The sequence below is a fragment of the Mauremys reevesii genome, linkage group 7 (assembly GCF_016161935.1).
Source record: "Mauremys reevesii isolate NIE-2019 linkage group 7, ASM1616193v1, whole genome shotgun sequence".
Lineage (NCBI taxonomy): Eukaryota > Metazoa > Chordata > Testudines > Geoemydidae > Mauremys > Mauremys reevesii.
In genome coordinates this window covers 831,418-852,922 of record NC_052629.1, presented here as the reverse complement: position 1 = coordinate 852,922, position 21,505 = coordinate 831,418, and the positions used below count along the sequence as shown (strand labels likewise).

The following is a 21,505-nucleotide window of genomic DNA, read 5'->3' as shown; positions in this document are numbered from 1 at the left end:
TATTTGTTTTAAACCTGCTGCCTATTAATTTCATTTGGTGACCCCTAGTTCTTGTATTATGGGAATAAGTAAATAACTTTTCCTTATCCACTTTCTCAACATCACTCATGATTTTATATACCTCTATCATATCACCCCTTAGTCTTCTCTTTTCCAAGCTGAAGAGTCCTAGCCTCTTTAATCTTTCCTCATATGGGACCCTCTCCAAACCCCTAATCATTTTAGTTGCCCTTTTCTGAAACTTTTCTAGTGCTAGAATATCTTTTTTGAGGTGAGGAGACCACATCTGTACACAGTATTTGAGGTGTGGGCGTACCATGGATTTATATAAGGGCAATAATATATTCTCAGTCTTATTCTCTATCCCCTTTTTTATGATTCCTAACATCCTGTTTGCTTTTTTGACCGCCTCTGCACACTGCGTGGACATCTTTAGAGAACTATCCATGATGACTCCAAGATCTTTTTCCTGACTCGTTGTAGCTAAATTAGCCCCCATCATATTGTATCTATAGTTGGGGTTATTTTTTCCAATGTGCATTACTTTACATTTATCCATATTAAACTTCATTTGCCATTTTGTTGCCCAATCACTTAGTTTTGTGAGATCTCTTTGAAGTTCTTCACAATCTGCTTTGGTCTTAACTATCTTGAGTAGTTTAGTATCATCTGCAAACTTTGCCACCTCACTGTTTACCCCTTTCTCCAGATCATTTATGAATAAATTGAATAGGATTGGTCCTAGGACTGACCCTTGGGGAACACCACTAGTTACCCCTCTCCATTCTGAGAATTTACCATTAATTCCTACCCTTTGTTCCCTGTCTTTTAACCAGTTCTCAATCCATGAAAGGACCTTCCCTCTTATCCCATGACAGCTTAATTTACGTAAGAGCCTTTGGTGAGGGACCTTGTCAAAGGCTTTCTGGAAATCTAAGTACACTATGTCCACCGGATCCCCCTTGTCCACATGTTTGTTGACCCCTTCAAAGAACTCTAATAGATTAGTAAGACACGATTTCCCTTTATAGAAACCATGGTGACTATTGCTCAACAGTTTATGTTTTTCTATGCGTCTGACAATTTTATTCTTAATTATTGTTTCAACTAATTTGCCTGGTACTGACGTTAGACTTACCGGTCTGTAATTGCTGGGATCACCTCTAGAGCCCTTTTTAAATATTGGCATTACATTAGCTAACTTCCAGTCATTAGGTACCGAAGCCGATTTAAAGGACAGGTTACAAACCTTGGTTAATAGTTCCGCAACTTCACATTTGAGTTCTTTCAGAACTCTTGGGTGAATGCCATCTGGTCCTGGTGACTTGTTAATGTTGAGTTTATCAATTAATTCCAAAACCTCCTCTAGTGATACTTCAATCTGTGACAGTTCCTCAGATTTGTCACCTACAAAAGCCAGCTCAGGTTTGGGAATCTCCCTAACATCCTCAGCCGTGAAGACTGAAGCAAAGAATCCATTTAGTTTCTCCGCAATGACTTTATCGTCTTTAAGCGCTCCTTTTGTATTTTGATCATCAAGGGGCCCCACTGGTTGTTTAGCAGGCTTCCTGCTTCTGATGTACTTAAAAAACATTTTGTTATTACCTTTGGAGTTTTTGGCTAGCCGTTCTTCAAACTCCTCTTTGGCTTTTCTTATTACACTCTTGCACTTAAGTAGGCAGTGTTTGTGCTCCTTTCTATTTGCCTCACTGGGATTTGACTTCCACTTTTTAAAGGAAGTCTTTTTATCTCTCGCTGCTTCTTTTACATGGTTGTTAAGCCACGGTGGCTCTTTTTTAGTTCTTTTACTGTTTTTCTTAATTTGGGGTATACATTGAAGTTGGGCCTCTATTATGGTGTCTTTAAAAAGGGCCCATGCACCTCGCAGGGATTTCACTTTAGTCACTGTACCTTTTAACTTTTGTTTAACTAACCCCTTCATTTTTGTATAGTTCCCCCTTTTGAAATTAAATGCCACGGTGTTGGGCAGTTGAGGTGTTCTTCCCACCACAGGGATGTTGAATGCTATTGTATTATGGTCACTATTTCCAAGCGGTCCTGCTATAGTTACCTCTTGGACCAGCTCCTGCGCTCCACTCAGGATTAAATCTAGAGTTGCCTTTCCCCTTGTGGGTTCCCGTACTAGCTGCTCCATGAAGCAGTCATTTAAAGTATCGAGAAATTTTATCTCTGCATTTCGTCCTGAAGTGAAATGTTCGCAGTCAATATGGGGATAATTGAAATCCCCCACTATTATTGAGTTCTTAATTTTGATAGCCTCTCTAATTTCCCTTAGCATTTCATCATCACTATTACTGTCCTGGTCAGATGGTCGATAATAGATCCCTACTGTTATATTTTTATTAGAGCATGAAATTTCTATCCATAGAGACTCTATGGAACCTGTGGATTCGCTTAAGATTTTTACTTCATTTGAATCTACACTTTCTTTCACATATAGTGCCACTCCTCCCCCTGCACGGCCTGTTCTGTCCTTCCGATATATTTTGTACCCCAGAATGATTGTGTCCCATTGATTGCTCTCAGTCCACCAGGTTTCTGTGATGCCTATTATATCAATATCCTCCTTTATCACAAGGCACTCTAGTTCACCCATCTTATTATTTAGACTTCTAGCATTTGTGTACAAGCACTTTAAAACTTGCCCCTGTTTATTTGTCTGCCCTTTTCTGATGTGCCAGATTCTTTTTTATGTGACTGTTTATCATCTGATCCGGCCCTTACATTATCCTCTTCCGTCCTCTGCTCCTGACTATAACCTGGAGATTCTCTATCATCAGACTCTCCCCTAAGAGAAGTCTGTGTCCGATCCACATGCTCCTCTGCAGCAGTCGGCTTTCCCCCATCTCCTAGTTTAAAAACTACTCTACAACATTTTTAATGTTTAGTGCCAGCAGTCTGGTTCCACTTTGGTTTAGGTGGAGCCCATCTCTCCTGTATAGGCTCCTCCCATCCCAGAAGTTTCCCCAGTTCCTAATGAACGTGAACCCCTCCTCTCTACACCATCGTCTCATCCACGCATTGAGACTCTGAAGCTCTGCCTGCCTACCCGACCCTGCGCGTGGAACTGGGAGCATTTCTGAGAATGCCACCATAGAGATCCTGGATTTCAATCTCTTCCCTAGCAGCCTAAATTTGGCTTCCAGGACATCTCTCCTACCCTTCCCTATGTCATTGGTACCTACATGTACCATGACCACCAGCTCCTCCCCAGCACTACACATAAGTCTGTCTAGATGCCTCGAGAGATCCACAACCTTCGCACCAGGCAGGCAAGTCACCATACGGTTCTCTCGGTCATCACAAACCCAGCTATCTATGTTTCTAATAATCGAATCTCCCATGACTAACACCTGCCTTTTCCTAGAAACTGGAGTTCCCTCCCCCGGAGAGGTAACCTCAGTGCGAGAGGCAACCCCAGACCATCTGGAAGGAGGGTCCCAACTACGGGAAGGTTTCCCTCTGCTCCCACTGACTGCTCTGCTTCCCTGGGCCGTTCTTCCTCCTCAACAGCGCAGGGGCTGTCTGAGCGGAGGTGGGACAATTCTACAGTGTCCCGGAAGGCCTCATCAACATACCTCTCTGTCTCTCTTAGCTCTTCCAGTTCCGCCACTCTGGCCTCCAAAGTCCGTACATGGTCTCTGAGGGCCAGGAGCTCCTTGCACCGACTGCACACATACGCCACCCGCCCACAGGGCAGGTAATCATACATGCAACACTCAGTGCAATAAACTGGATAGCCCCCACTCTGCTGCTGGGCTTCTGCCTGCATTGTCTCCTAGTTAATGGAAGGGTGGTTTACAGAAAGGGGTTTTGAAATGAGGTTTGTTTTATAGGTTTTAAGGGGACTACAGGGGAAGGGTTAGGACCAACAAGGGACTCCCGCTCTCTTCCCGCTCCCCTTCCCAAACTCCCTTGCGAAACTCCCTGTTAGCAGCCCCTGTTTCTACTCTTTCTGCATAGGAAGTGCAAATAATTTTAATCAAATGAGTCAAAATCCTTTGATGGAGAAAGTTCTTCCCTACACTAATCTTAAACTAATAACTTAAATGCTTTTTGTCCTTTGCACTGGATACAAACAAATGTAGCGGTGAATTTCCTGTAGTCAATTGTGTGTACAGAAATAATATAGTGAAGACATTGAACACTTCTAGAGCATTAGTGAGGTCACACAGCCTTTTAAAACACTACGTCTCATAACTTCCCCCCAGCTCTGTGAAGTAGACAATAAATAGAATTATCCCCATTTCCCATATGGAAAAATGGAGGCAGAGAGAAGTTAAAGCCAGCATTTTTTAAAACGTGAAAATTAAGGCAAAGAGCTATTTGATCAGCAATCTGGGAGATGAAGCAGTGCTATTTAGCACAGAGAATGGCATACCGGAGGAGAGAATGCATTTGTAGTGGAGGAAGTTCATGTGGACTCTGGATTTTTTGCAGAGATTCTCTGCATCTGAGGAGCAAACACAAAGGAAGTGGATATGGGGGAGGATGAGAGAGGGCTATTGGTAGGATGGATGAAGTGCTATGACAGAAGAGCAAAAAAGTCAAGTGTGGAGAAGAGGGTGGAGCTGAGCATGGAGACCACGGCGGAGTTGAAGTTTTGTGAGGGAGGAGGTCAAAAAGAGCTGAGGAGAAATCAGAGTTGCTGCTGGGTGGAAGGTAATAGAACAACAGAGTAACTGGGAGGCCTGTCCTAATGTAGATTGTAAGCACCTTTCTCACTTGGCACAACAAGGCCACGACCCTTATTGGGCTGCTGGGTGCTGCTGCAATACAAATAATAATGGAGAGGAAGAAAATTAGCTACATCAAAGAGATCAACTGGTTTCAGAGAGAGGGAGCAGAGTTCGTAGAGGACAAATCAGGAGAGTGACCAAGGCATGCATGGGGAGGCCTGACCAGAACTGCAGGTCAAATTAGGGTATCAAGACAAAGACGTCATCAGCATGGAAGCTGAAGTCATCCAGGATAAGAGCAGGGGGCTGAGATGAGAGGAAAGGGAGAACCGGGCATCAAAGTCTGAGATGGATGATAGGGCGAATAAACGGAAAGAGCAGGGACTTTTGGAGTGGGCTAAGAGCAGAGCCAACCAAAAAACAGAATTTCTGTCCTGCAAGAAATTCTGACATTTCAAAATGTTTTCATCCCAAATTAGGCTGAAAAGTCAAATACGATTTTTTTTTCACAGGACAAAAAGTTCTAAAAAATTTCTATTTGGAAACATCAAAATGTTTAATTTCAGCATGAATCTGTGTCTCTTTTTGATGCATCGTGGTATTCTCTCTGGTTAAACCACTGCTGTGCATCATGGGAAATATAATCCAGCCAGGGAACATAACTCATAGAAGAGAATGTGGGCATGAGGCTTTCAAAATATAAGTCCCATGTGGCACTGCAGCAGCTCAGCGACATACAAATTAATGTCGAAATGACTTACCTCAAAATATTTCATTTCACTCTTCCAGGTACAAAATAAAATAATTTCCACACATTTGAAATTTTCCTGAAGAATTGCAGAAAGAAACTGCATTTTCTGTTGAAAAATCATTTCAATTGAAGATTTCTGAGGAGCTCTGCCTAGGAGTGAGGAGGAAGGTGTGATGAAACGAAGCCCTTGGTAGAGTCATTTTCAAAGAGGAAAGTGAAGAATTTGGGAAATCTGTCTGGGTCTCCACGAACTAGCTAGAAACATGATTTACCAACTACGTAATATGAATCAGATGCATTTTACCTGTTCCTTCCTTTGTTTGGGTAACAAGTTGGGGAAGTATTGCCTGAACGCAATGAGCTGTGAGACAAGTATTCGCATCACACCTACAGCTATAGGGCTTGATCCTACAACTGCCTCTGCATGGGCGGACTCCTGCGCCCATCCAGAACTCCCAGGGGGTCTCTCTGCAGAAAAAGTTACAGGTTTGGGCCAGGAATGTATAATATGGGAATTGCCTTTGTACTCTCTGCAGAACTTTGCTGTACTTCTTTCCTCTCCCTCAACTTTTTGTTGAATCTCTAGTTATAGGAATTTGGGGCAAGTTAGATAAACAGCTATGCAGGCAAAATGTACATGCAATCGCATGCCAAGATTGTTTGGAGACGTGGCCCGTTACTTTCCATAGTACAGACACTATTGGGAGGGAGTAGGGAGCGGTTACATTTGGTGTTACAGCTTTGTGCTTTCGACTGTGTGCAAAAGCTTGATTTATACACCCACTTTTCTTCTGTATTTAGTATCACCACGTGTCACTGATTATATATTTAAATTGCAGAAATTAGTTAAACCTCCTGACTTTCTCCCTTTAGCTTCCCTGTCAGAATGGGCTGCCCTGAGCCATTATCCAAAACCTTGGAAAACAGATGGAAACAGAGTAAGGCCCTTGCTGTACCTGTGCAGGAGAGGCCACTGCTCATTATGGACTAACTGCCGTACACAGGCAGCACCACAGACATCCATCGTGCTTTGCAAATGTGCAGTAAGAGATTGTCCCTGTCAAAGCAGCTTACACTCCATACAACAGTGGTCCCCAACCTTTTCGTCTGGCGGGTGCCAGACAAAGGACCGTGGCAGCGGTCGAGCATCTGCCAAAATGCTGCCGAATTTCGGTGGTGACGTGTCTCGATGACACCACTTGTCAGCGGCAAGCGGCGTCATCGAGAGGCGTCACTGCCGAAATTCGGCGGCATTTCGGCGGATGCTCAACCGCCGGCCAGGACACGGGCACATTTAGATGCCCCCACGGGCGCTATGGTGCCTGCGGGCACCACGTTGGGGACCCCTGCCATACAAGATAGCGTCAGAGGCTGAACAAAAAGGGCACACGCAGTTTGTAAATGATGTTCTCCTGCCTGGCGATCTTTAGTTCAGCCTGCCCCAGAAGGCAGCAGCAAAACGTCCCCATTTCCCAGCAGGTGTTTCACATGCTCTGCAGAGGTGTCTATCCCCGAGTTGTTACTAAGCAAAGGGTTACAAAAAGAAAACACAAACAGGTTTGATTTACTTGCTCGTGCCTTCCACGAGAAGCAGCTAGCCCAGCCTGACTCCCTCTAGACTTCATCCCACCCTGAGGAAAAGGCAGCCTTTAGATCAGTGATACTCAGACCTCAGTGGGTCAGGAGCCAAATTAGTGATCACCATTACCCAAAGGAGCTACAGGAGTGTGAATTCAGTGTTTCATTTACTATTTTTATATCTATTATTCTCATGCAAAATGACTGACCAAGTATTATTATTTTATAAACTACAACTGGTTAATAACATAGTAAAGGCCTCCTGACTGGTTAATAATTAAATCACATAGTGTTTTTTAAGACCATATGCTGTAAGTGCTGGAACTAGGGGTGCGGGGTGTGTGATGTGGTTTCCATTACATGCTGGGTTTAATTTGGTTCAATGGCTCTCAGCACCCCCACTATCCACACTGTTCCAGCGCCCCATCATGCTGCAAAGAGCTGCAGGGGAAACATTCAAGAATCACTTGCAATTTCAGAGCTTCAGTCTGAGTATCACTGCTTTAAATACTCCCTTTACTTCCCAACATGCTTTGCCAGAAGGTAGAACTACTAACATGGCTGCCATACAGTCCCCAGCCTGCCTTGCTTACCTGTTTCTCAGCGAACCACTAGGGCCAAGCCTGCCTGATAGCTCTTCACTGAGCCCTGATCTACACTGGGGGTGGGGGGCGACCTAAGATACGCTGACTTCAGCTAGGTGAATAGCGAATAGCGTAGCTGAAGTCGGCGCATCTTAGGTCGACTTACTTGGCTGTGAGGACGGCGGCGAGTCGACCGCTGCCGCTCCCCCGTCGATTCCGCTTCCACCTCTTGCAGGCTGTAGTTCCGGAGTCGACGGGGAGCACGTTCGGGGATCAATTTTTCCGCGTCTAGATGAGACGCAATAAATCAATCCCCGATAGATCGATCCGGTGGGTAGTGAAGACTTGCCCTTAGAGAGGAGTGGGAGGGTAGTTCCAACCTACTCTGCTCATGAAACTCTGGCTTCAGGCCCTAAAGCCGGGTCAGCAGAATGGGCTTCTTTATGAGCTCCAGCCCACTTCCTCGTTCCGAGTCAGGATGCCCCCGTCCTACACAGATTTTTGTAGGCAAACTTGGAACAGGATGGTGGTGGCCCAGTGGGGTTCAAAGCACCTGTACAGCTCATGACACATGGGTACCAAAAGTTAAGGGACAAGGCATGAGGGTCAGAACAGATCAGCAATGGAAGGCAGACAAAAGAAGTGGGATTTAAAGCAGAGATTTGAAGGGGCAATTGAGGAATCCTGGAGCATGGGAAAAGGGTCACTGAACAGTGTCACCAGTAGGGAAAAGAATAAAGGACAAGAAGACCAGAGAGTAAGGTCCAAGAGGAGTTATAGGTGGAAATGGGGGCTGGGATATTTTGAAAGTGGGGGCTCTAGAGAGACCTAACAGATAGGATGTTGCCAGAGCAGAACTCTGTGCAGAGCCTTAAAGGTGAGGACAATACCCTGAGCACTTTTACTTGGCCAATTTAGCATGTGTTAAAGGACAACTTGCTTTGTCTTTCTACAGTTTATGAAGGTATTAAATAGGCTGAGCTATTAAACACCACCTAACAATGCACCTTTCACCCCCCGGGTGCATCTTCTCTACGAAAAGAGCTGTGGTCTAACCACGGCTTAGCTAACACAGGCTAACTAAAATGAGAGAAAATCCCAGTAAAGACAAAGCACCTTGCAGTTTTCACACGTGTTAGCAGGTTGAGGCTCTTCACTAGTTACCTTGTGTTAAAAATACACCTTTTCTTCTCCTGAAGACAAGAGCCTCATCTAGACAAAGCGAATGGGAGTAGAAGGGGCAGCACCTTGAAGGAGGCAGTTACAATCTCCACAGACCAAGCCCTGTTTCCCTGTCAGATCTTTCTGACTACTCCTGTTTGGGAGTGGAGGTACCAGCTCTGAGTCCTGTCGCTAACACTTTTTAATCTTCTCCTCAAAACCAAATGCCACGTCCAACTCACAGCATGTGACCTGGTCCTAGTATCCAGCCTCTTTATGTTGCTAAAAGAAGCATCACCCTAAACATCCCCCTGCTGCTTGAAGCAGAAGCCTGACATGTCTGTTTTTGTTAATGTAACATCAGGGTTAGGAAGAGATGCTCCAGATCAGCTGACTCTTCTGATGGAGACAGTGAATGTCATCTTTGAAGAAGGAAACCTACCATCCTTAAACCATGGAGTAGCTTGGCCAGTATTCAAGAAGGCATCACTAGTCCCTAGAGATCTCGAAAATGATCACCTGGTCTCCCTTTCTTGGGAAAATTAACGGAAGAGCTACGAAAGATCAGCCTCCAGTGCCACCTAGTCACACACCGAGGCCCTGGGCTCCACAGGGTCCTGCTCGCCAGGCATGAAAAGTAGAATTACACAGAAGGAAATAACAAATGAGTCTCAGCATAACCTGAACACAGCAGGAGCTACCAGACTCCTTCTAGAAGAGGTTGTACCACACAGTAACTACCAGAAATGATTTTTAAAAGCACCAGTTCCAAAGTCATCAATCTGCTGTTCATTTTACTGAGAGAAGCATGGGGAGAGTTCGCCACCTGGTGGCTCTTCGAGTTATTGCCAAATATACCCATGGGCTGGGGAGACAGATCAAGCAGATGTTTAAAAAATGGCATTGGCCTAGATCATGCCTGTGTGATCCACACATGGAGGGGATGCTCACACAAAGGTCTCTCCCTCATTCACAGAACGGGGACTCACTTTGGATACTACAAGGACCTGTGCGGGGGGTGGGGGGCGAACACATTGCTCCCTCTCTAGGGATCTCCTGGCAGCTGTGGCCAGGAAGAATCCCGAACAGATTGGCTCCATTGGAGACCCACTTTCAGGGAGTTGGAAGGGGGAACCACCAGGAGTCACAGCTGGTGTAGCAGCACAAGGTCACCATGCAGATGGACCTGCTCTGATCCCAGGGGATCCACCAGATTTGGGCTCTACAAGGGGAGGTATGTCCCTATAATGGGACAGTGTGGGAGGGGGAGACGGCACAGTTAGGAAATCCTTATGGAGATTTGCATCCCCAGAACTCCCTGCCAGGGATCTTCTGTGAGAAGTGACGACTGAACCCCTTGTCGTTTGTGCCCCATGGACGCGTGCACAGCAGTAAAATGCAGATTTATCAGCCATGGGTCTAGAAACAAGGATGTGCAGCAGTTTCTGAAATTCTGCAGAAATCCCATTTCCAAGAACACAATGTTCCTTTCTATTCATTTTCTCTCTTACGAGTAACTAACTTTATTAAATGCAAAATACCATGCTAATGCTACATCTACTGAATGGGGGAGGCAACCTAGTGACAGATGATGTGGAAAAAGCTGAAGTACTCAATGCGTTTTTTGCCTTGGTCTTCACAGACAAGGTCAGCTCCCAGACTGCTGCACTGGGCAGCACAGTATGGGGAGGAGGTGAGCAGCCCTCAGTGGTAAAAGAACAGGTTAAGGACTGTTTAGAAAAACTGGACGTGCACGAGTCCATGGGTCCAGATCTAATGCATCCGAGGGTGCTGAGGGAATTGGCTGATGTGATTGCAGAGTCAATGGGCATTAGCTTTGAAAATTCCTGGTGATCGGGGGAGGTCCCGGACGATTGGAAAAAGGCAAATATAGTGCCCATCTTTAAAAATGGGAAAAGGAGAACCCGGAGAACTATAGACCGGTCAACCTCACTTCAGTCCCTGGCAAAATCATGGAGCAGGTCCTTAAGGAATCCATTATGAAGCACTTGGAGGAGAGGAAGTTGATCAGGAACAGTCAACATGGATTCACCAAGGGCAAGTCATGCCTGACCACCCTGATTGCCTTTCATGATGAGATAACCAGCTCTGTGGATGAGGGGAAAGCAGTGGACGTGATATATCTTGACTTTAGCAAAGCTTTTGATAAGGTCTTCCGCAGTATTCTTGCCAGCAAGTAAAAAAAGTCTGGCTTGGATGTATGGACTATAAGATGGGTAGAAAGCTGGCTAGATTGTCAGGCTCAACGGGTAATGATCAACAGCTCAATGTCTAGTTGGCAGCCGGTATCAAGCAGAGTGCCTGAGGGGTTGGTCCTGAGGCTGGTTTTGTTCAACATCTTTATTAATGATCTGGATGATGGGATGGATTGCACCCTCAGCAAATTCACAGATGACACTAAGCTGGGGGGAGAGGTAGATACACTGGAGGGTAGAGATAGGGTCCAGAGTGACCAAGACAAATTGGAGGATTGGGCCAAAAGAAATCTTATTCAGTTCAGCAAGGACAAGTGCAGAGTCCTGCACTTAGGAAGGAAGAATCCCATGCACTGCTACAGGCTGGGGCCGACAGGCTAAGCAGCAGTTCTGCAGAAAAGGACCTGGGGATTACAGTGGACGAGAAGCTGGATATAAGTCAGCAGGGTGCCCTCGTTGCCAAGAAGGCCAACGGTATATTGGGATGTATTAGTAGAAGCATTGCCAGCAGATCGAGGGACGTGATAATTCCCCTCTATTTGGCACTGATGAGGCCACACCTGGAGTACTGCATCCAGTTTTGGTCCCCCCACTACAAAAGGGATGTGGACAAATTGGAGAAAGTCCAGCGGAGGGCATGAAAATGATTAGGGGCCATGTGACTTGTGAGGAGAGACTAAGGGAATTGGGCTTATTTAGTCTGCAGAACAGAAGAGTGAGGGGGGATTTGATAGCTGCCTTCAAAGAGGATGGAGCTCAGCTGTTCTCAGTGGTGGCAGATGACAGAACACGGAGCAATGGTCTCAGGTTGCAGTGGGGGAGGTCTAGGGTGGATATTAGGAAACACTATTTCCCTAGGAGGGTGGTGAAGCACTGGAATGGGTTACCTAGGGAGGTGGTGGAATCTCCTTCCTTAGAGGTTTTTAAGGCCCAACTTGACAAAGCCCTGGCTGGGATGATTTAGTTGGGGGTTGGTCCTGCTTTGAGCAGGGGGTTGGACTAGATACCTCCTGAGGTCTCTTCCAACCCTCATATTCTATGATATTGTGGGGGAGGAATGTGCAGGGCAGGACTCGGGGGAGCGAGGCTGTGGGGGAGGGGTGTGTAGGAAGTGGGGGAGGGGTGTGCCGGGCGGGGCTGTGGGGAGGGGAGGGTGTGCAGGAAGTGGGGAGGGTGTGCCAGGCTGGGCTGTGGGGGAGGTGTGCAGGAAGTGGGGAGGGTGTGCCAGGCAGGGCTGTGGGGGAGGGTGTGTAGGAAGTGGGGGAGGGGTGTGCCAGGCAGGGCACGGGGGGGCAGGTTCAGGGCCGCCCAGATGTTTCAGGGGGCCTGGGGCAAAGCGGGGGGAGCTGCGGCGCTTGAACTCACCCGGTGGCGGTCAGGGTCTTTGGCAGCATTTCGGCGTCGGGGAGCCCTCCAGTCGCTCCGTGTCTTCGGCAGCACTGAAGGGCCCCCCCTCTGCCGCTGAAATGACGCCAAAGACCCGGACCGCTGCCAGACCAGGGGTCAGGGGGCCCCTGCAGGGCCTGGGGCAAATTGCCCCAGTTGCTCCCCCCTCTGGGCAGCCCTGGGCAGGTTCTCACCTTCCCCCCGCTGCCGCCTGCCCCTCGCCGCCCGTCAGCGGCTGACGCACCCGGGCACGAGCCAGGAGGGGGCAGCAGAGACCCACAGCGCCCCTGTTGGCCGGGAGGAACAGGTGCAGGCACTTCATTGCCACCGGTGGCCACAGGGTGCCCAGACAGCAAGTGTGAAAAATCAGGACGGGGTGGGGTGTAATAGGAGCCTATATAAGAAAAAGCCCCAAATATCGGGACTGTTCCTATAAAATCGGGAAATCTGGTCACCCTACCAGGGCACCACATGTGGTGTGCCCTGGGCAGCCCTGGCCCGTGTGGGTCTGGCCTGGGAGAAGCAGGCGAGTGCCCCTCAGGCGGGGCAGGGAGGGACGGGAGTCCCTGCCCATGCACCCTGCCCCCAACAGGCTCAGAACTCAGCACTTTGCCGTGCAAAACACAGGTCTTGTGCTAGGGTCACAGGATTGCACCCGAGTGCAGCCGGGCCCTCAGCCCAGCACACACTCTCCCCACGTGTGCACACGCATGTACACACACACCACCATGCAAATCTACATACACGGACACACTCAGAGCCCTCCCTTGGGTGCGGCGAATCATGCCAACCGCTCTGGGCCCCGCGCTTTCGGGGGCCCCGAGCTTCAATGTGCATCTGTCGTGCGGGGGGTGCTAGGCTGGCCTGGGTGGAATGGGGCTGGGGTGCCTGGGGGGCCAGGCCAGCCTGGGGGTTGGGGTTATGGGTTTGGGGGACCAGGCCAGCCCGGGGCAAGGGTTACAGGTTCCGGGGGCCAGGCCAGCCCAGTGGAGGAGTTATGGGTTCAGGGGGCCAGGCCGGGCCGGGGGAAGGGTTACAGGTTCGGGGGGCCAGGCCGGCCCAGGGGAAGGGTTACGGGTTTGGGGGGCCAGGCCGGCCCAGGGGTTGGAGTTACAGGTTCAGGGGGCCAGGCTGGCCCGGGGGAAGGGTTACGGGTTCGGGGGCCAGGCCGGCCCAGGGGTTGGAGTTACAGGTTCAGAGGGCCAGGCTGGCGCGGGGGAGGGGTTACGGGTTCGTTCCGGGGGAGGGGTAGCGTGGCGCCTGGCGCTGGCAGCGGGGTTCAGGCCTGCACTCACTGGTGGGAAACACGCATTGTGTTTATTTTTCTTGTTCACCCACCGCCACACCAGCCACCAGCATCCTAGCACTGCCGGAACACGCCAGCGCCATTGACCTTCCACCCTGGACCCCTCCCCTTTCCAGGACCCCCCAGCACCGGGGGCCCCTTGTCCATAGTACAGGTGCCACCCTGTGACTCTCCATACTCCCTCGCCCCCCAGCACTGGTGTCCCCTCCCGACACCAGATTTCACCTGTATAAAAAATGTTAGGGGGGGGCATACAGTCCGATTTGTCCCGGGGCCGCACAGTCCCCTTGGGATGGCCTTGGACGCACTGTCACACATACACCAGCACACACGTGCACACCCCCTCCCCTCCCCTCCCCAGAGGCAGATTATGATTTTTTTGGCAGTCTGGGCACAAACAACATTTGGGCCCCCAAACCCTGGGGGCCTCGGGGCCAGAACCAGGGGGGCCAGGCCCTCCCACTTTTTTAATGTGGGTGTAATAGCCTCAGGCAGGTGCTGTACTTTGTGGTGGGGGAGCTGGTGTGAAGCGCAGCCTCTGCTAGTGGTGTCCCCGCACCAGCTTCTTTCCCATTTGGGGGGGTGTAAAGTGGGCCTTAGCCCCACCGCCATCATGGGGCCCTGCTCCTCCTTTCCCCCACCCCAGGCCCCACACCCTGGCAAGGCCAGAAGCTGGAGCCAGGCTGTGGGAAGAGCCGCAGGGAGCCCAGGCCGCAGGGGAGCCCCACATCCACCACCCACCCTGGGCAGTGCATCCAGGGGGCAGCGACAGGGGCCTAGGGCTGCTCTCAAACACCCAGCCCCTGCCCAGGGCAGGTGGAGGGTCCGGGGCTCCCTGTCTGGCTCTGACTACTGCCCAGCTCTGGCTTCTAGCCTGGCTAGAGGGTGGGGCCTCAGGAAAGAGGAGCAGGAAGCAGGGCCCCAGTGGCTCCCCCACCTCTACCCAGCTTCCAGCACTCCTGTGGGGGGGCCTGGGCCACAGGCCCCATGGGCCCATGTGATAATCTGCCTCTGCACACACCATCACATGCACACGTGCACAGATTCACACTGTCACACACGTGAATATGCACATAGACCAGGGGTGGGCAAACTTTTGGGCCTGAGGGCCACATCTGGGAATAGAAATGGTCTGGCAGGCCATGAACGCTCACAACATTGGGGTTGGGGGTCAGAAAGGAGTTCAGGGTGCGGGAGGGGGCTCCGGGCTGGGTAGTGGGGTGCAGGGTGAGGGCTCCATCTGGGGGCACAGGCTCTGGGGTGGGCCTGGGGATGAGGGGTTTGGGGTACAGGAGGGTGCTCTGGGCTGGGATCGAGGGGTTCAGAAGGCAGGAGGGGGATGAAGACTGGGGCAGGGGGTTGGGGCATAGTGACAGGCTCAGGGGGTGCAGGTTCCAGGCGATGCTTACCTCAAACGGCTCCTGGAAGCAGTGGCATGTCCCTTCTCTGGCTCCTTCGCGAGGCGTGACCCGGCGGCTCTGCGTGCTGCCCCATCCACAGGCACCGCCTCTGCAGCTCCCATTAGCTTTGGTTCCCGGCTAATGGGAGCTGCAGGGGAGGTGCTTAGGGCGGGAGCAGTGTGCAGAGTGGAGGTCCCTGACTGCCCCTACGACATAGGAGCCGGAGGGGAAGTCATGCCGCTGCTTCTGGGAACCGCGTAGAGCGGCCCCCGACCCTGCTCCCCAGTGGGAGCTGGAGGGCTGGATTAAAATAGCCCATGGGCCATAGTTTGCCCACCCCCGACACAGACACACAATCACATACACACCATCACATGTGCACATGCATGTACACAAACATGTAGATACGCACCAAATGTGTGCGCGCATACAGTCATATACACAGACCATCAGACGTGTGCACATGCACATACACGCACCCACAGGCACTCCCCAGCATGTGTGCGCGCACATACAGACACACCATCACACAGGTGCACGTGTGTACGCCACACTTGCTGGAAGATTCTCTGCACCTTGAGATCTTTAAACCACGATTTGAGGACTTCAGTAGCTCAGACATAGGTCAGGGGTTTGTTACAGGAGTGGGTGAGATTCTGTGGCCTGCGTTGTGCAGGAGGTCAGACTAGATGACCATAATGGTCCCTTCTGACATGCACTCAGACACACACTGTCACATACATGCACAGACACACACTTGCATGCTGTTAGACATGTTCACATGCAGCAGGCTGAAATTCCAGGTTCAGGTGCCAGGCGCATGCAGACAAGCTCTGGAAATATTCAGATACAGCCCAGAAAATAGCCCCTGAGCTGCCGTGGAAATGGGGCATAACCCAGGAGCAGCCCTGCCTGCCCGAGCTGAGGGGAAGGCCAGAAGGCACCATCCTGGGAGCTCGGAAATTGTCCGCTCCCGAAGGGACAAGGGCCCCCGCTTGCACCCCGCCTGGTGTTCCCTGAGGCTTGGCCCTGTCTCATGTGTGTCCGCCCCATGCAGTTACAGTGACCGGGTCGTGGGGCCGCACTTAGGGTGACCAGATGTCCCGATTTTGGGTCTTGTTCTTATCTAGGCTCCTGTTACCCCCACCCTCTCCCGATTTTTCACACTTGCTGTCTGGGCACCCTAGCCGCACCTGCCCTTCTGGACACACAGTCCCTCCCCGTGGATTCCGGCCCGGGGCTGGCGGCCGCCAGGGGGAGGCCGGACGCAGCTCCCCCGCCCTAGTCCGGGCCGGCTCGCCGGGCTCCCCGCCCCGCACGTGGGCTGCCCGCCCGGCTCCCCCCGCTGCAGCGTGACGCGCGGCCGGGGCGCTGCGGTGCATGCGGAGCGCCATGGCGGTGCAGGCGGCTGCGGCGGGCGGCTGGGGCCGGAGCCGGGGCGCTGTGCTGCTGCTCTTCTTCTCGCTCTCCCGCCGCCCGCCCGCCGGGGCCGCCTGGCTGCTGGGGCTGCGGCCCGAGGACACGGCCCCGGGCAGGGTCTGGCTGGAGGCCGGCGCGCTGGGGGCGGGGGAGGGGGCCAGCTTCCTGCTGCGCCTCTACTTCCAGCCGCCGCCCGAGGGGAACGGCAGCCGCGGCCCCCCCGGCGCGGACAGCGAGCCCTGCCTGGTCTTCATCGAGGAGCCGCCGGCGGGAGCGGGCCCGGCGCCCGGGGAGCGCTGCCCGCAGCAGAGCGCCTGGGCCTCGGACGTGGAGGTGCTGGGCCCGCTGCAGCCGGGCGGCTCGGCCGGCTCCGCCCTGGTGCGAGTGCGGGTGCGGGAGCCGCGCAAGGGGGGCCGGCCCGCGGGGGCGGCTCTTCTCGCTCTGCGCCTGGGACGGGCGCGCCTGGCAGCACCACGGCGCGGCGGGCGGCTTCCTGCTGCGGGTGCGGCAGGCGGCGCGGAAGCCCTGGCTGCTCGGGCCGCTGCCGGCGGCGGGCTGGCTCCGGGCCCTGGGCGCGCTGCTCCTGCTGGGGCTGTCGGCGCTGTTCAGCGGCCTGCGCCTGGCGCTGCTGTCGCTGGACCCGCTGGAGCTCCGCGTGCTGCGCAACAGCGGCTCGGCGGCGGAGCAGGAGCAGGCGCGCCGCGTGCAGGCGGTGCGGGGCCACGGCGGCACCTACCTGCTCTGCACCCTGCTGCTGGGCCAGGCCGGGGCCAACGCGGCGCTGGCCGGCTGGCTGTGCGCGTCGCTGCCCGGCCAGGGGGCGGCGCTGGCCGGCTGGGTGCAGGGCGTCCCCTGGCTGCCCGTGCTGCTCTGCACCGGCGCCCTGTTCCTGGGCGGCGAGGTGCTGCCCTACTCGGTGTGCTCCCGGCACGGGCTGGCCATCGCCTCGCACACGCTCGGCCTCACCCGCCTGCTGATGGCCGCCACCTTCCCCCTCTGCTACCCGCTGAGCCGCCTGCTCGACTGGGCGCTGCGCCAGGAGCTCAGCACCTTCTCCACCCGCGAGCGCCTGCTGGAGACGCTGCGCGCCGCCGACCCGCACAGCGACCTGGTGCGGGAGGAGCTGGCCATGGTGCAGGGCGCGCTGGAGCTGCGCACCAAGACGGTGGAGGACGTGCTCACCCCGCTGGCCGACTGCTTCCTGCTGCGCTCCGACGCCGTGCTGGACTTCGCCACCGTCTCCGAGATCCTGCGCTCCGGCTACACCCGCATCCCGGTCTACGAGGGCGACCGGCGGGACAACATCGTCGACCTGCTCTTCGTCAAGGACCTGGCCTTCGTGGACCCGGACGACTGCACCCCGCTGCAGACCGTCACCCGCTTCTACCGCCGGCCGCTGCACTGGGTCTTCAGCGACAGCCGCCTGGACACGCTGCTGGAGGAGTTCAAGAAGGGTGAGGGCGCCGGACCCCCGGTTCCGTCCTCCGGCCACGCACCCGCACCGCGGCAGCCACCGCCTTCCCTTTGCCCCCTCTGGCCCTCGGCCGGCTGCCTGGGGCGCCCCCAGGCCCCTGCGTGCGGGGCAGCTTCTCCCGGGCGTGGAGCGGGGACCCCGCGGGTGTCGGAGCTGGGGTACCCTGGAGCGGGGCGGGAAGGGGGCTCCTGGGCTCTCTGCGCCCTGCATGAACCCGGCGTGGGCCCGCTGGCTCCGCGCCGCTCTCGGGGTGTGCGCGGGGGGGGTCCTGGCTCACCAGCTCCTGGAGCCAGGCGGGGGGGCGGGACTCGTGCGCCCCATGCGGCCCCGAGGTGGGGTCCGGCTGCCCGGTGCTTTTGACCCCGAATCCGATTGCTGAGGGATTGGAGCGAGCCCGGGCCGGGCCGAGTCTCCTCTGGGGGCGCAGCGCTGTAATTAACCTGCGGGGCGGGGGCTGCTCTGCATTGGCCCCTCTGCGCCCAGGCTGGGCGGGGTGAGGCCGGCAGCGAGCGAGCGAGCGAGCTGGGCTGAGCTCTGCCTGCCACCCGGGCACCTAACCGGCATCTGATTCTTTACCCCGCGCTGAGTAGCGGCAGTGAGTGCGGGGAGAAGCGGCTGGAGCCCAGGCCTGGCTGGGCCACTCCCTTGGGCAGGTCGCTGCTGGTCCGTGGAATGGGGAGGGATCCTTGGGGTGCCGGGTGAGGGTTAGTTAACACTCCCTGGGCGGGTTCAAAGGCTGGTGCTTCAGAGTGGCTGGAGGTGAGGGGCTGGGGCTCCAGGCTTGTCTGGAGGTTTAAAGGTTACTTTTGTCCCCTCTTGCTGGTGGAAACTGACTAAAACTGCTGTCAAATGAACGAGGTAACCAGACTAGGGCTGGCAAGTGATTACACAATTAATTGTGATTAATTGTACTTTTAAACAATAGAATACCATTTATTTAAATATTTTTGGATGATTTCTACATTTTGAAAGATATTGATTTCAATTACAACACAGAATACAAAGTGTACAGTGCTCACTTTCTATTTTTGATTACAAATATTTGCACTGTAAAAAACAAAATAAATAGTATTTTTCAATTCACCTAATACAAGCACTGTAGTATGAAAGCAATAAAGAATCCTGTGGCACCTTATAGACTAACAGACGTTCTGCAGCATGAGCTTTCGTGGGTGAATACCCACTTCTTCAGATGCAAGACTTCATACTACTTCATACTTCAGATGTAGTATGAAAGTTGAACTTACAAATGTAGAATTATGTACAAAAAACTGCATTCAAAAATAAAACAATGTAAAACTTTAGAGCCAACAAGTCCACTCAGTCCTACTTCAGCCAGTTGCTCAGACAAACAAGTTTGGTTACAATTTGCAGGAGATAATGGGGCCCGCTTCTTGTTTACAGTGTTACCTGAAAGTAAGAACAGGCATTTGCATGGCTCTGGTGTTGCAAGATATTTACGTGCCAGATGGGCTAAAGATTCATATGTCGCTTCAATGCTTCAACCACCATTCCAGAGGACATGCGTCCATGCTGATGACGGGTTCTGCTCGATAACAATCCAAAGCAGTGCGGACCAACGCATGTTCATTTTCATCAGCTGAGTCAAATGCCACCAGCAGAAGGTTGATTTTGTTTTTTGGTGGTTTGGGTTCTGTAGTTTCCGCATCTGAGTGTTGCTCTTTTAAGACTTCTGAAAACACCTCGTCCCCCTCAGATTTTGGAAGGCACTTCAGATTCTTAAACCTTGAGTCCAGTGCTGTAGCTATTTTTAGAAATCTCACATTGGTACCTTCTTTGTGTTTTGTGAAATCTGCAGGGAAAGTGTTCTTAAAATGAACAACATGTGCTGGTCATCATCCGAGACTGCTATAACATGAAATATATGGCAGAATGCGGGTGAAACAGATCAGGAGAAAAACAATTCTCCTCTAAGGAGTTCAGTCACAAATTTAATTAACACATTATTTTTTTCCATGCGCATCATCAGCTGGAAGCGGGTCCTCTGGAATGGTGGCCGAAGCATGAAGGGGCATATTAATGTTTAGGATATCTGGCACCTGAATACCACGTAACACCAGCTACAAAAGTGCCATGCGAATACCTGTTCTCACTTTCAGGTGACATTATAAATAAGAAGCAGGCAGCATTATCTCCCATAAATGTAAACAAACTTGGTTGTCTTAGCGATTGGTTTAACAAGAAGTAGGACTTAGTGGACTCTAAAGTTTTACATTGTTTTATTTTTGAGTGCAGTCATGTAACAAAAAAATCTACATTTGTAAATTGCACTTTCACCATAAAGAGACTGCACTACAGTACTTGTATGAGGTAAATTGAAAAATACTATTTCTTTTATAATTTTTACAGTGCAAATATTTGTAATAAAATAAAGTTAACACTGTACACTTTGTATTCTTTGTTGTAATAGAAATCAGTATATTTGAAAATGTAGAACTGAGAGCAATCAATGGGACACAATCATTCCGGGGTACAAAATATATCGGAAGGACAGAACAGGCCGTGCAGGGGGAGGAGTGGCACTATATGTTAAAGAAAGTGTAGATTCAAATGAAGTAAAAATCTTAAGCGAATCCACAGGTTCCATAGAGTCTCTATGGATAGAAATTTCATGCTCTAGTAAAAATATAACATTAGGGATCTATTATCGACCACCTGACCAGGACAGTAATAGTGATGATGAAATGCTAAGGGAAATTAGAGAGGCTATCAAAATTAAGAACCCAATAATAGTGGGGGATTTCAATTATCCCCATATTGACTGGGAACATTTCACTTCAGGACGAAATGCAGAGATAAAATTTCTCGATACTTTAAATGACTGCTTCATGGAGCAGCTGGTACGGGAACCCACAAGGGGCGAGGCGACTCTAGATTTAATCCTGAGTGGAGTGCAGGAGCTGGTCCAAGAGGTAACTATAGCAGGACCGCTTGGAAATAGTGACCATAATACAATAGCATTCAACATCCCTGTGGTGGGAAGAACATCCCAACTGCCCAACACTGTGGCCTTTAATTTCAAAATGGGGAACTATACAAAAATGAGGGGGTTAGTTAGACAAAAGTTAAAAGGTACATTGACTAAAGTGAAATCCCTGCAAGTTGCTGCGCTTTAAAGACACCATAATAGAGGCCCAACTTCAATGTATACCCCAAATTAAGAAAAACTGTAAAAGAACTAAAAGAGCCACCGTGGCTTAACCACCATGTAAAAGAAGCAGTGAAAGATAAAAGACTTCCTTTAAAAGTGGAAGTCAAATCCTAGTGAGGCAAATAGAAAGGAGCACAAACGCTGCCAACTTAAGTGCAAGAGTGTAATAAGAAAAGCCAAAGAGGAGTTTGAAGAACGGCTAGCCAAAAACTCCAAAGGTAATAACAAAATGTTTTTAAGTACATCAGAAGCAGGAAGCCTGCTAAACAACCAGTGGGGCCCTTGACGATGAAAATACAAAAGGAGCGCTTAAAGATGATAAAGTCATTGAGAAACTAAATGGATTCTTTGCCTCAGT

General features: G+C 51.6%; 1 protein-coding gene across 1 annotated transcript in view; it reads left to right on the top strand.

The window, feature by feature from the left end:
• Positions 1-16,474: 16,474 nt before the first annotated feature.
• Positions 16,475-21,505, top strand: part of CNNM1 (cyclin and CBS domain divalent metal cation transport mediator 1) — a 65,504-nt gene continuing 60,473 nt past the window's right edge. Inside the window, 2 exon segments of the mRNA XM_039547537.1 lie at positions 16,475-16,908; positions 16,910-17,955. Coding sequence (XP_039403471.1) covers positions 16,475-16,908; positions 16,910-17,955 — 1,480 coding nt within the window.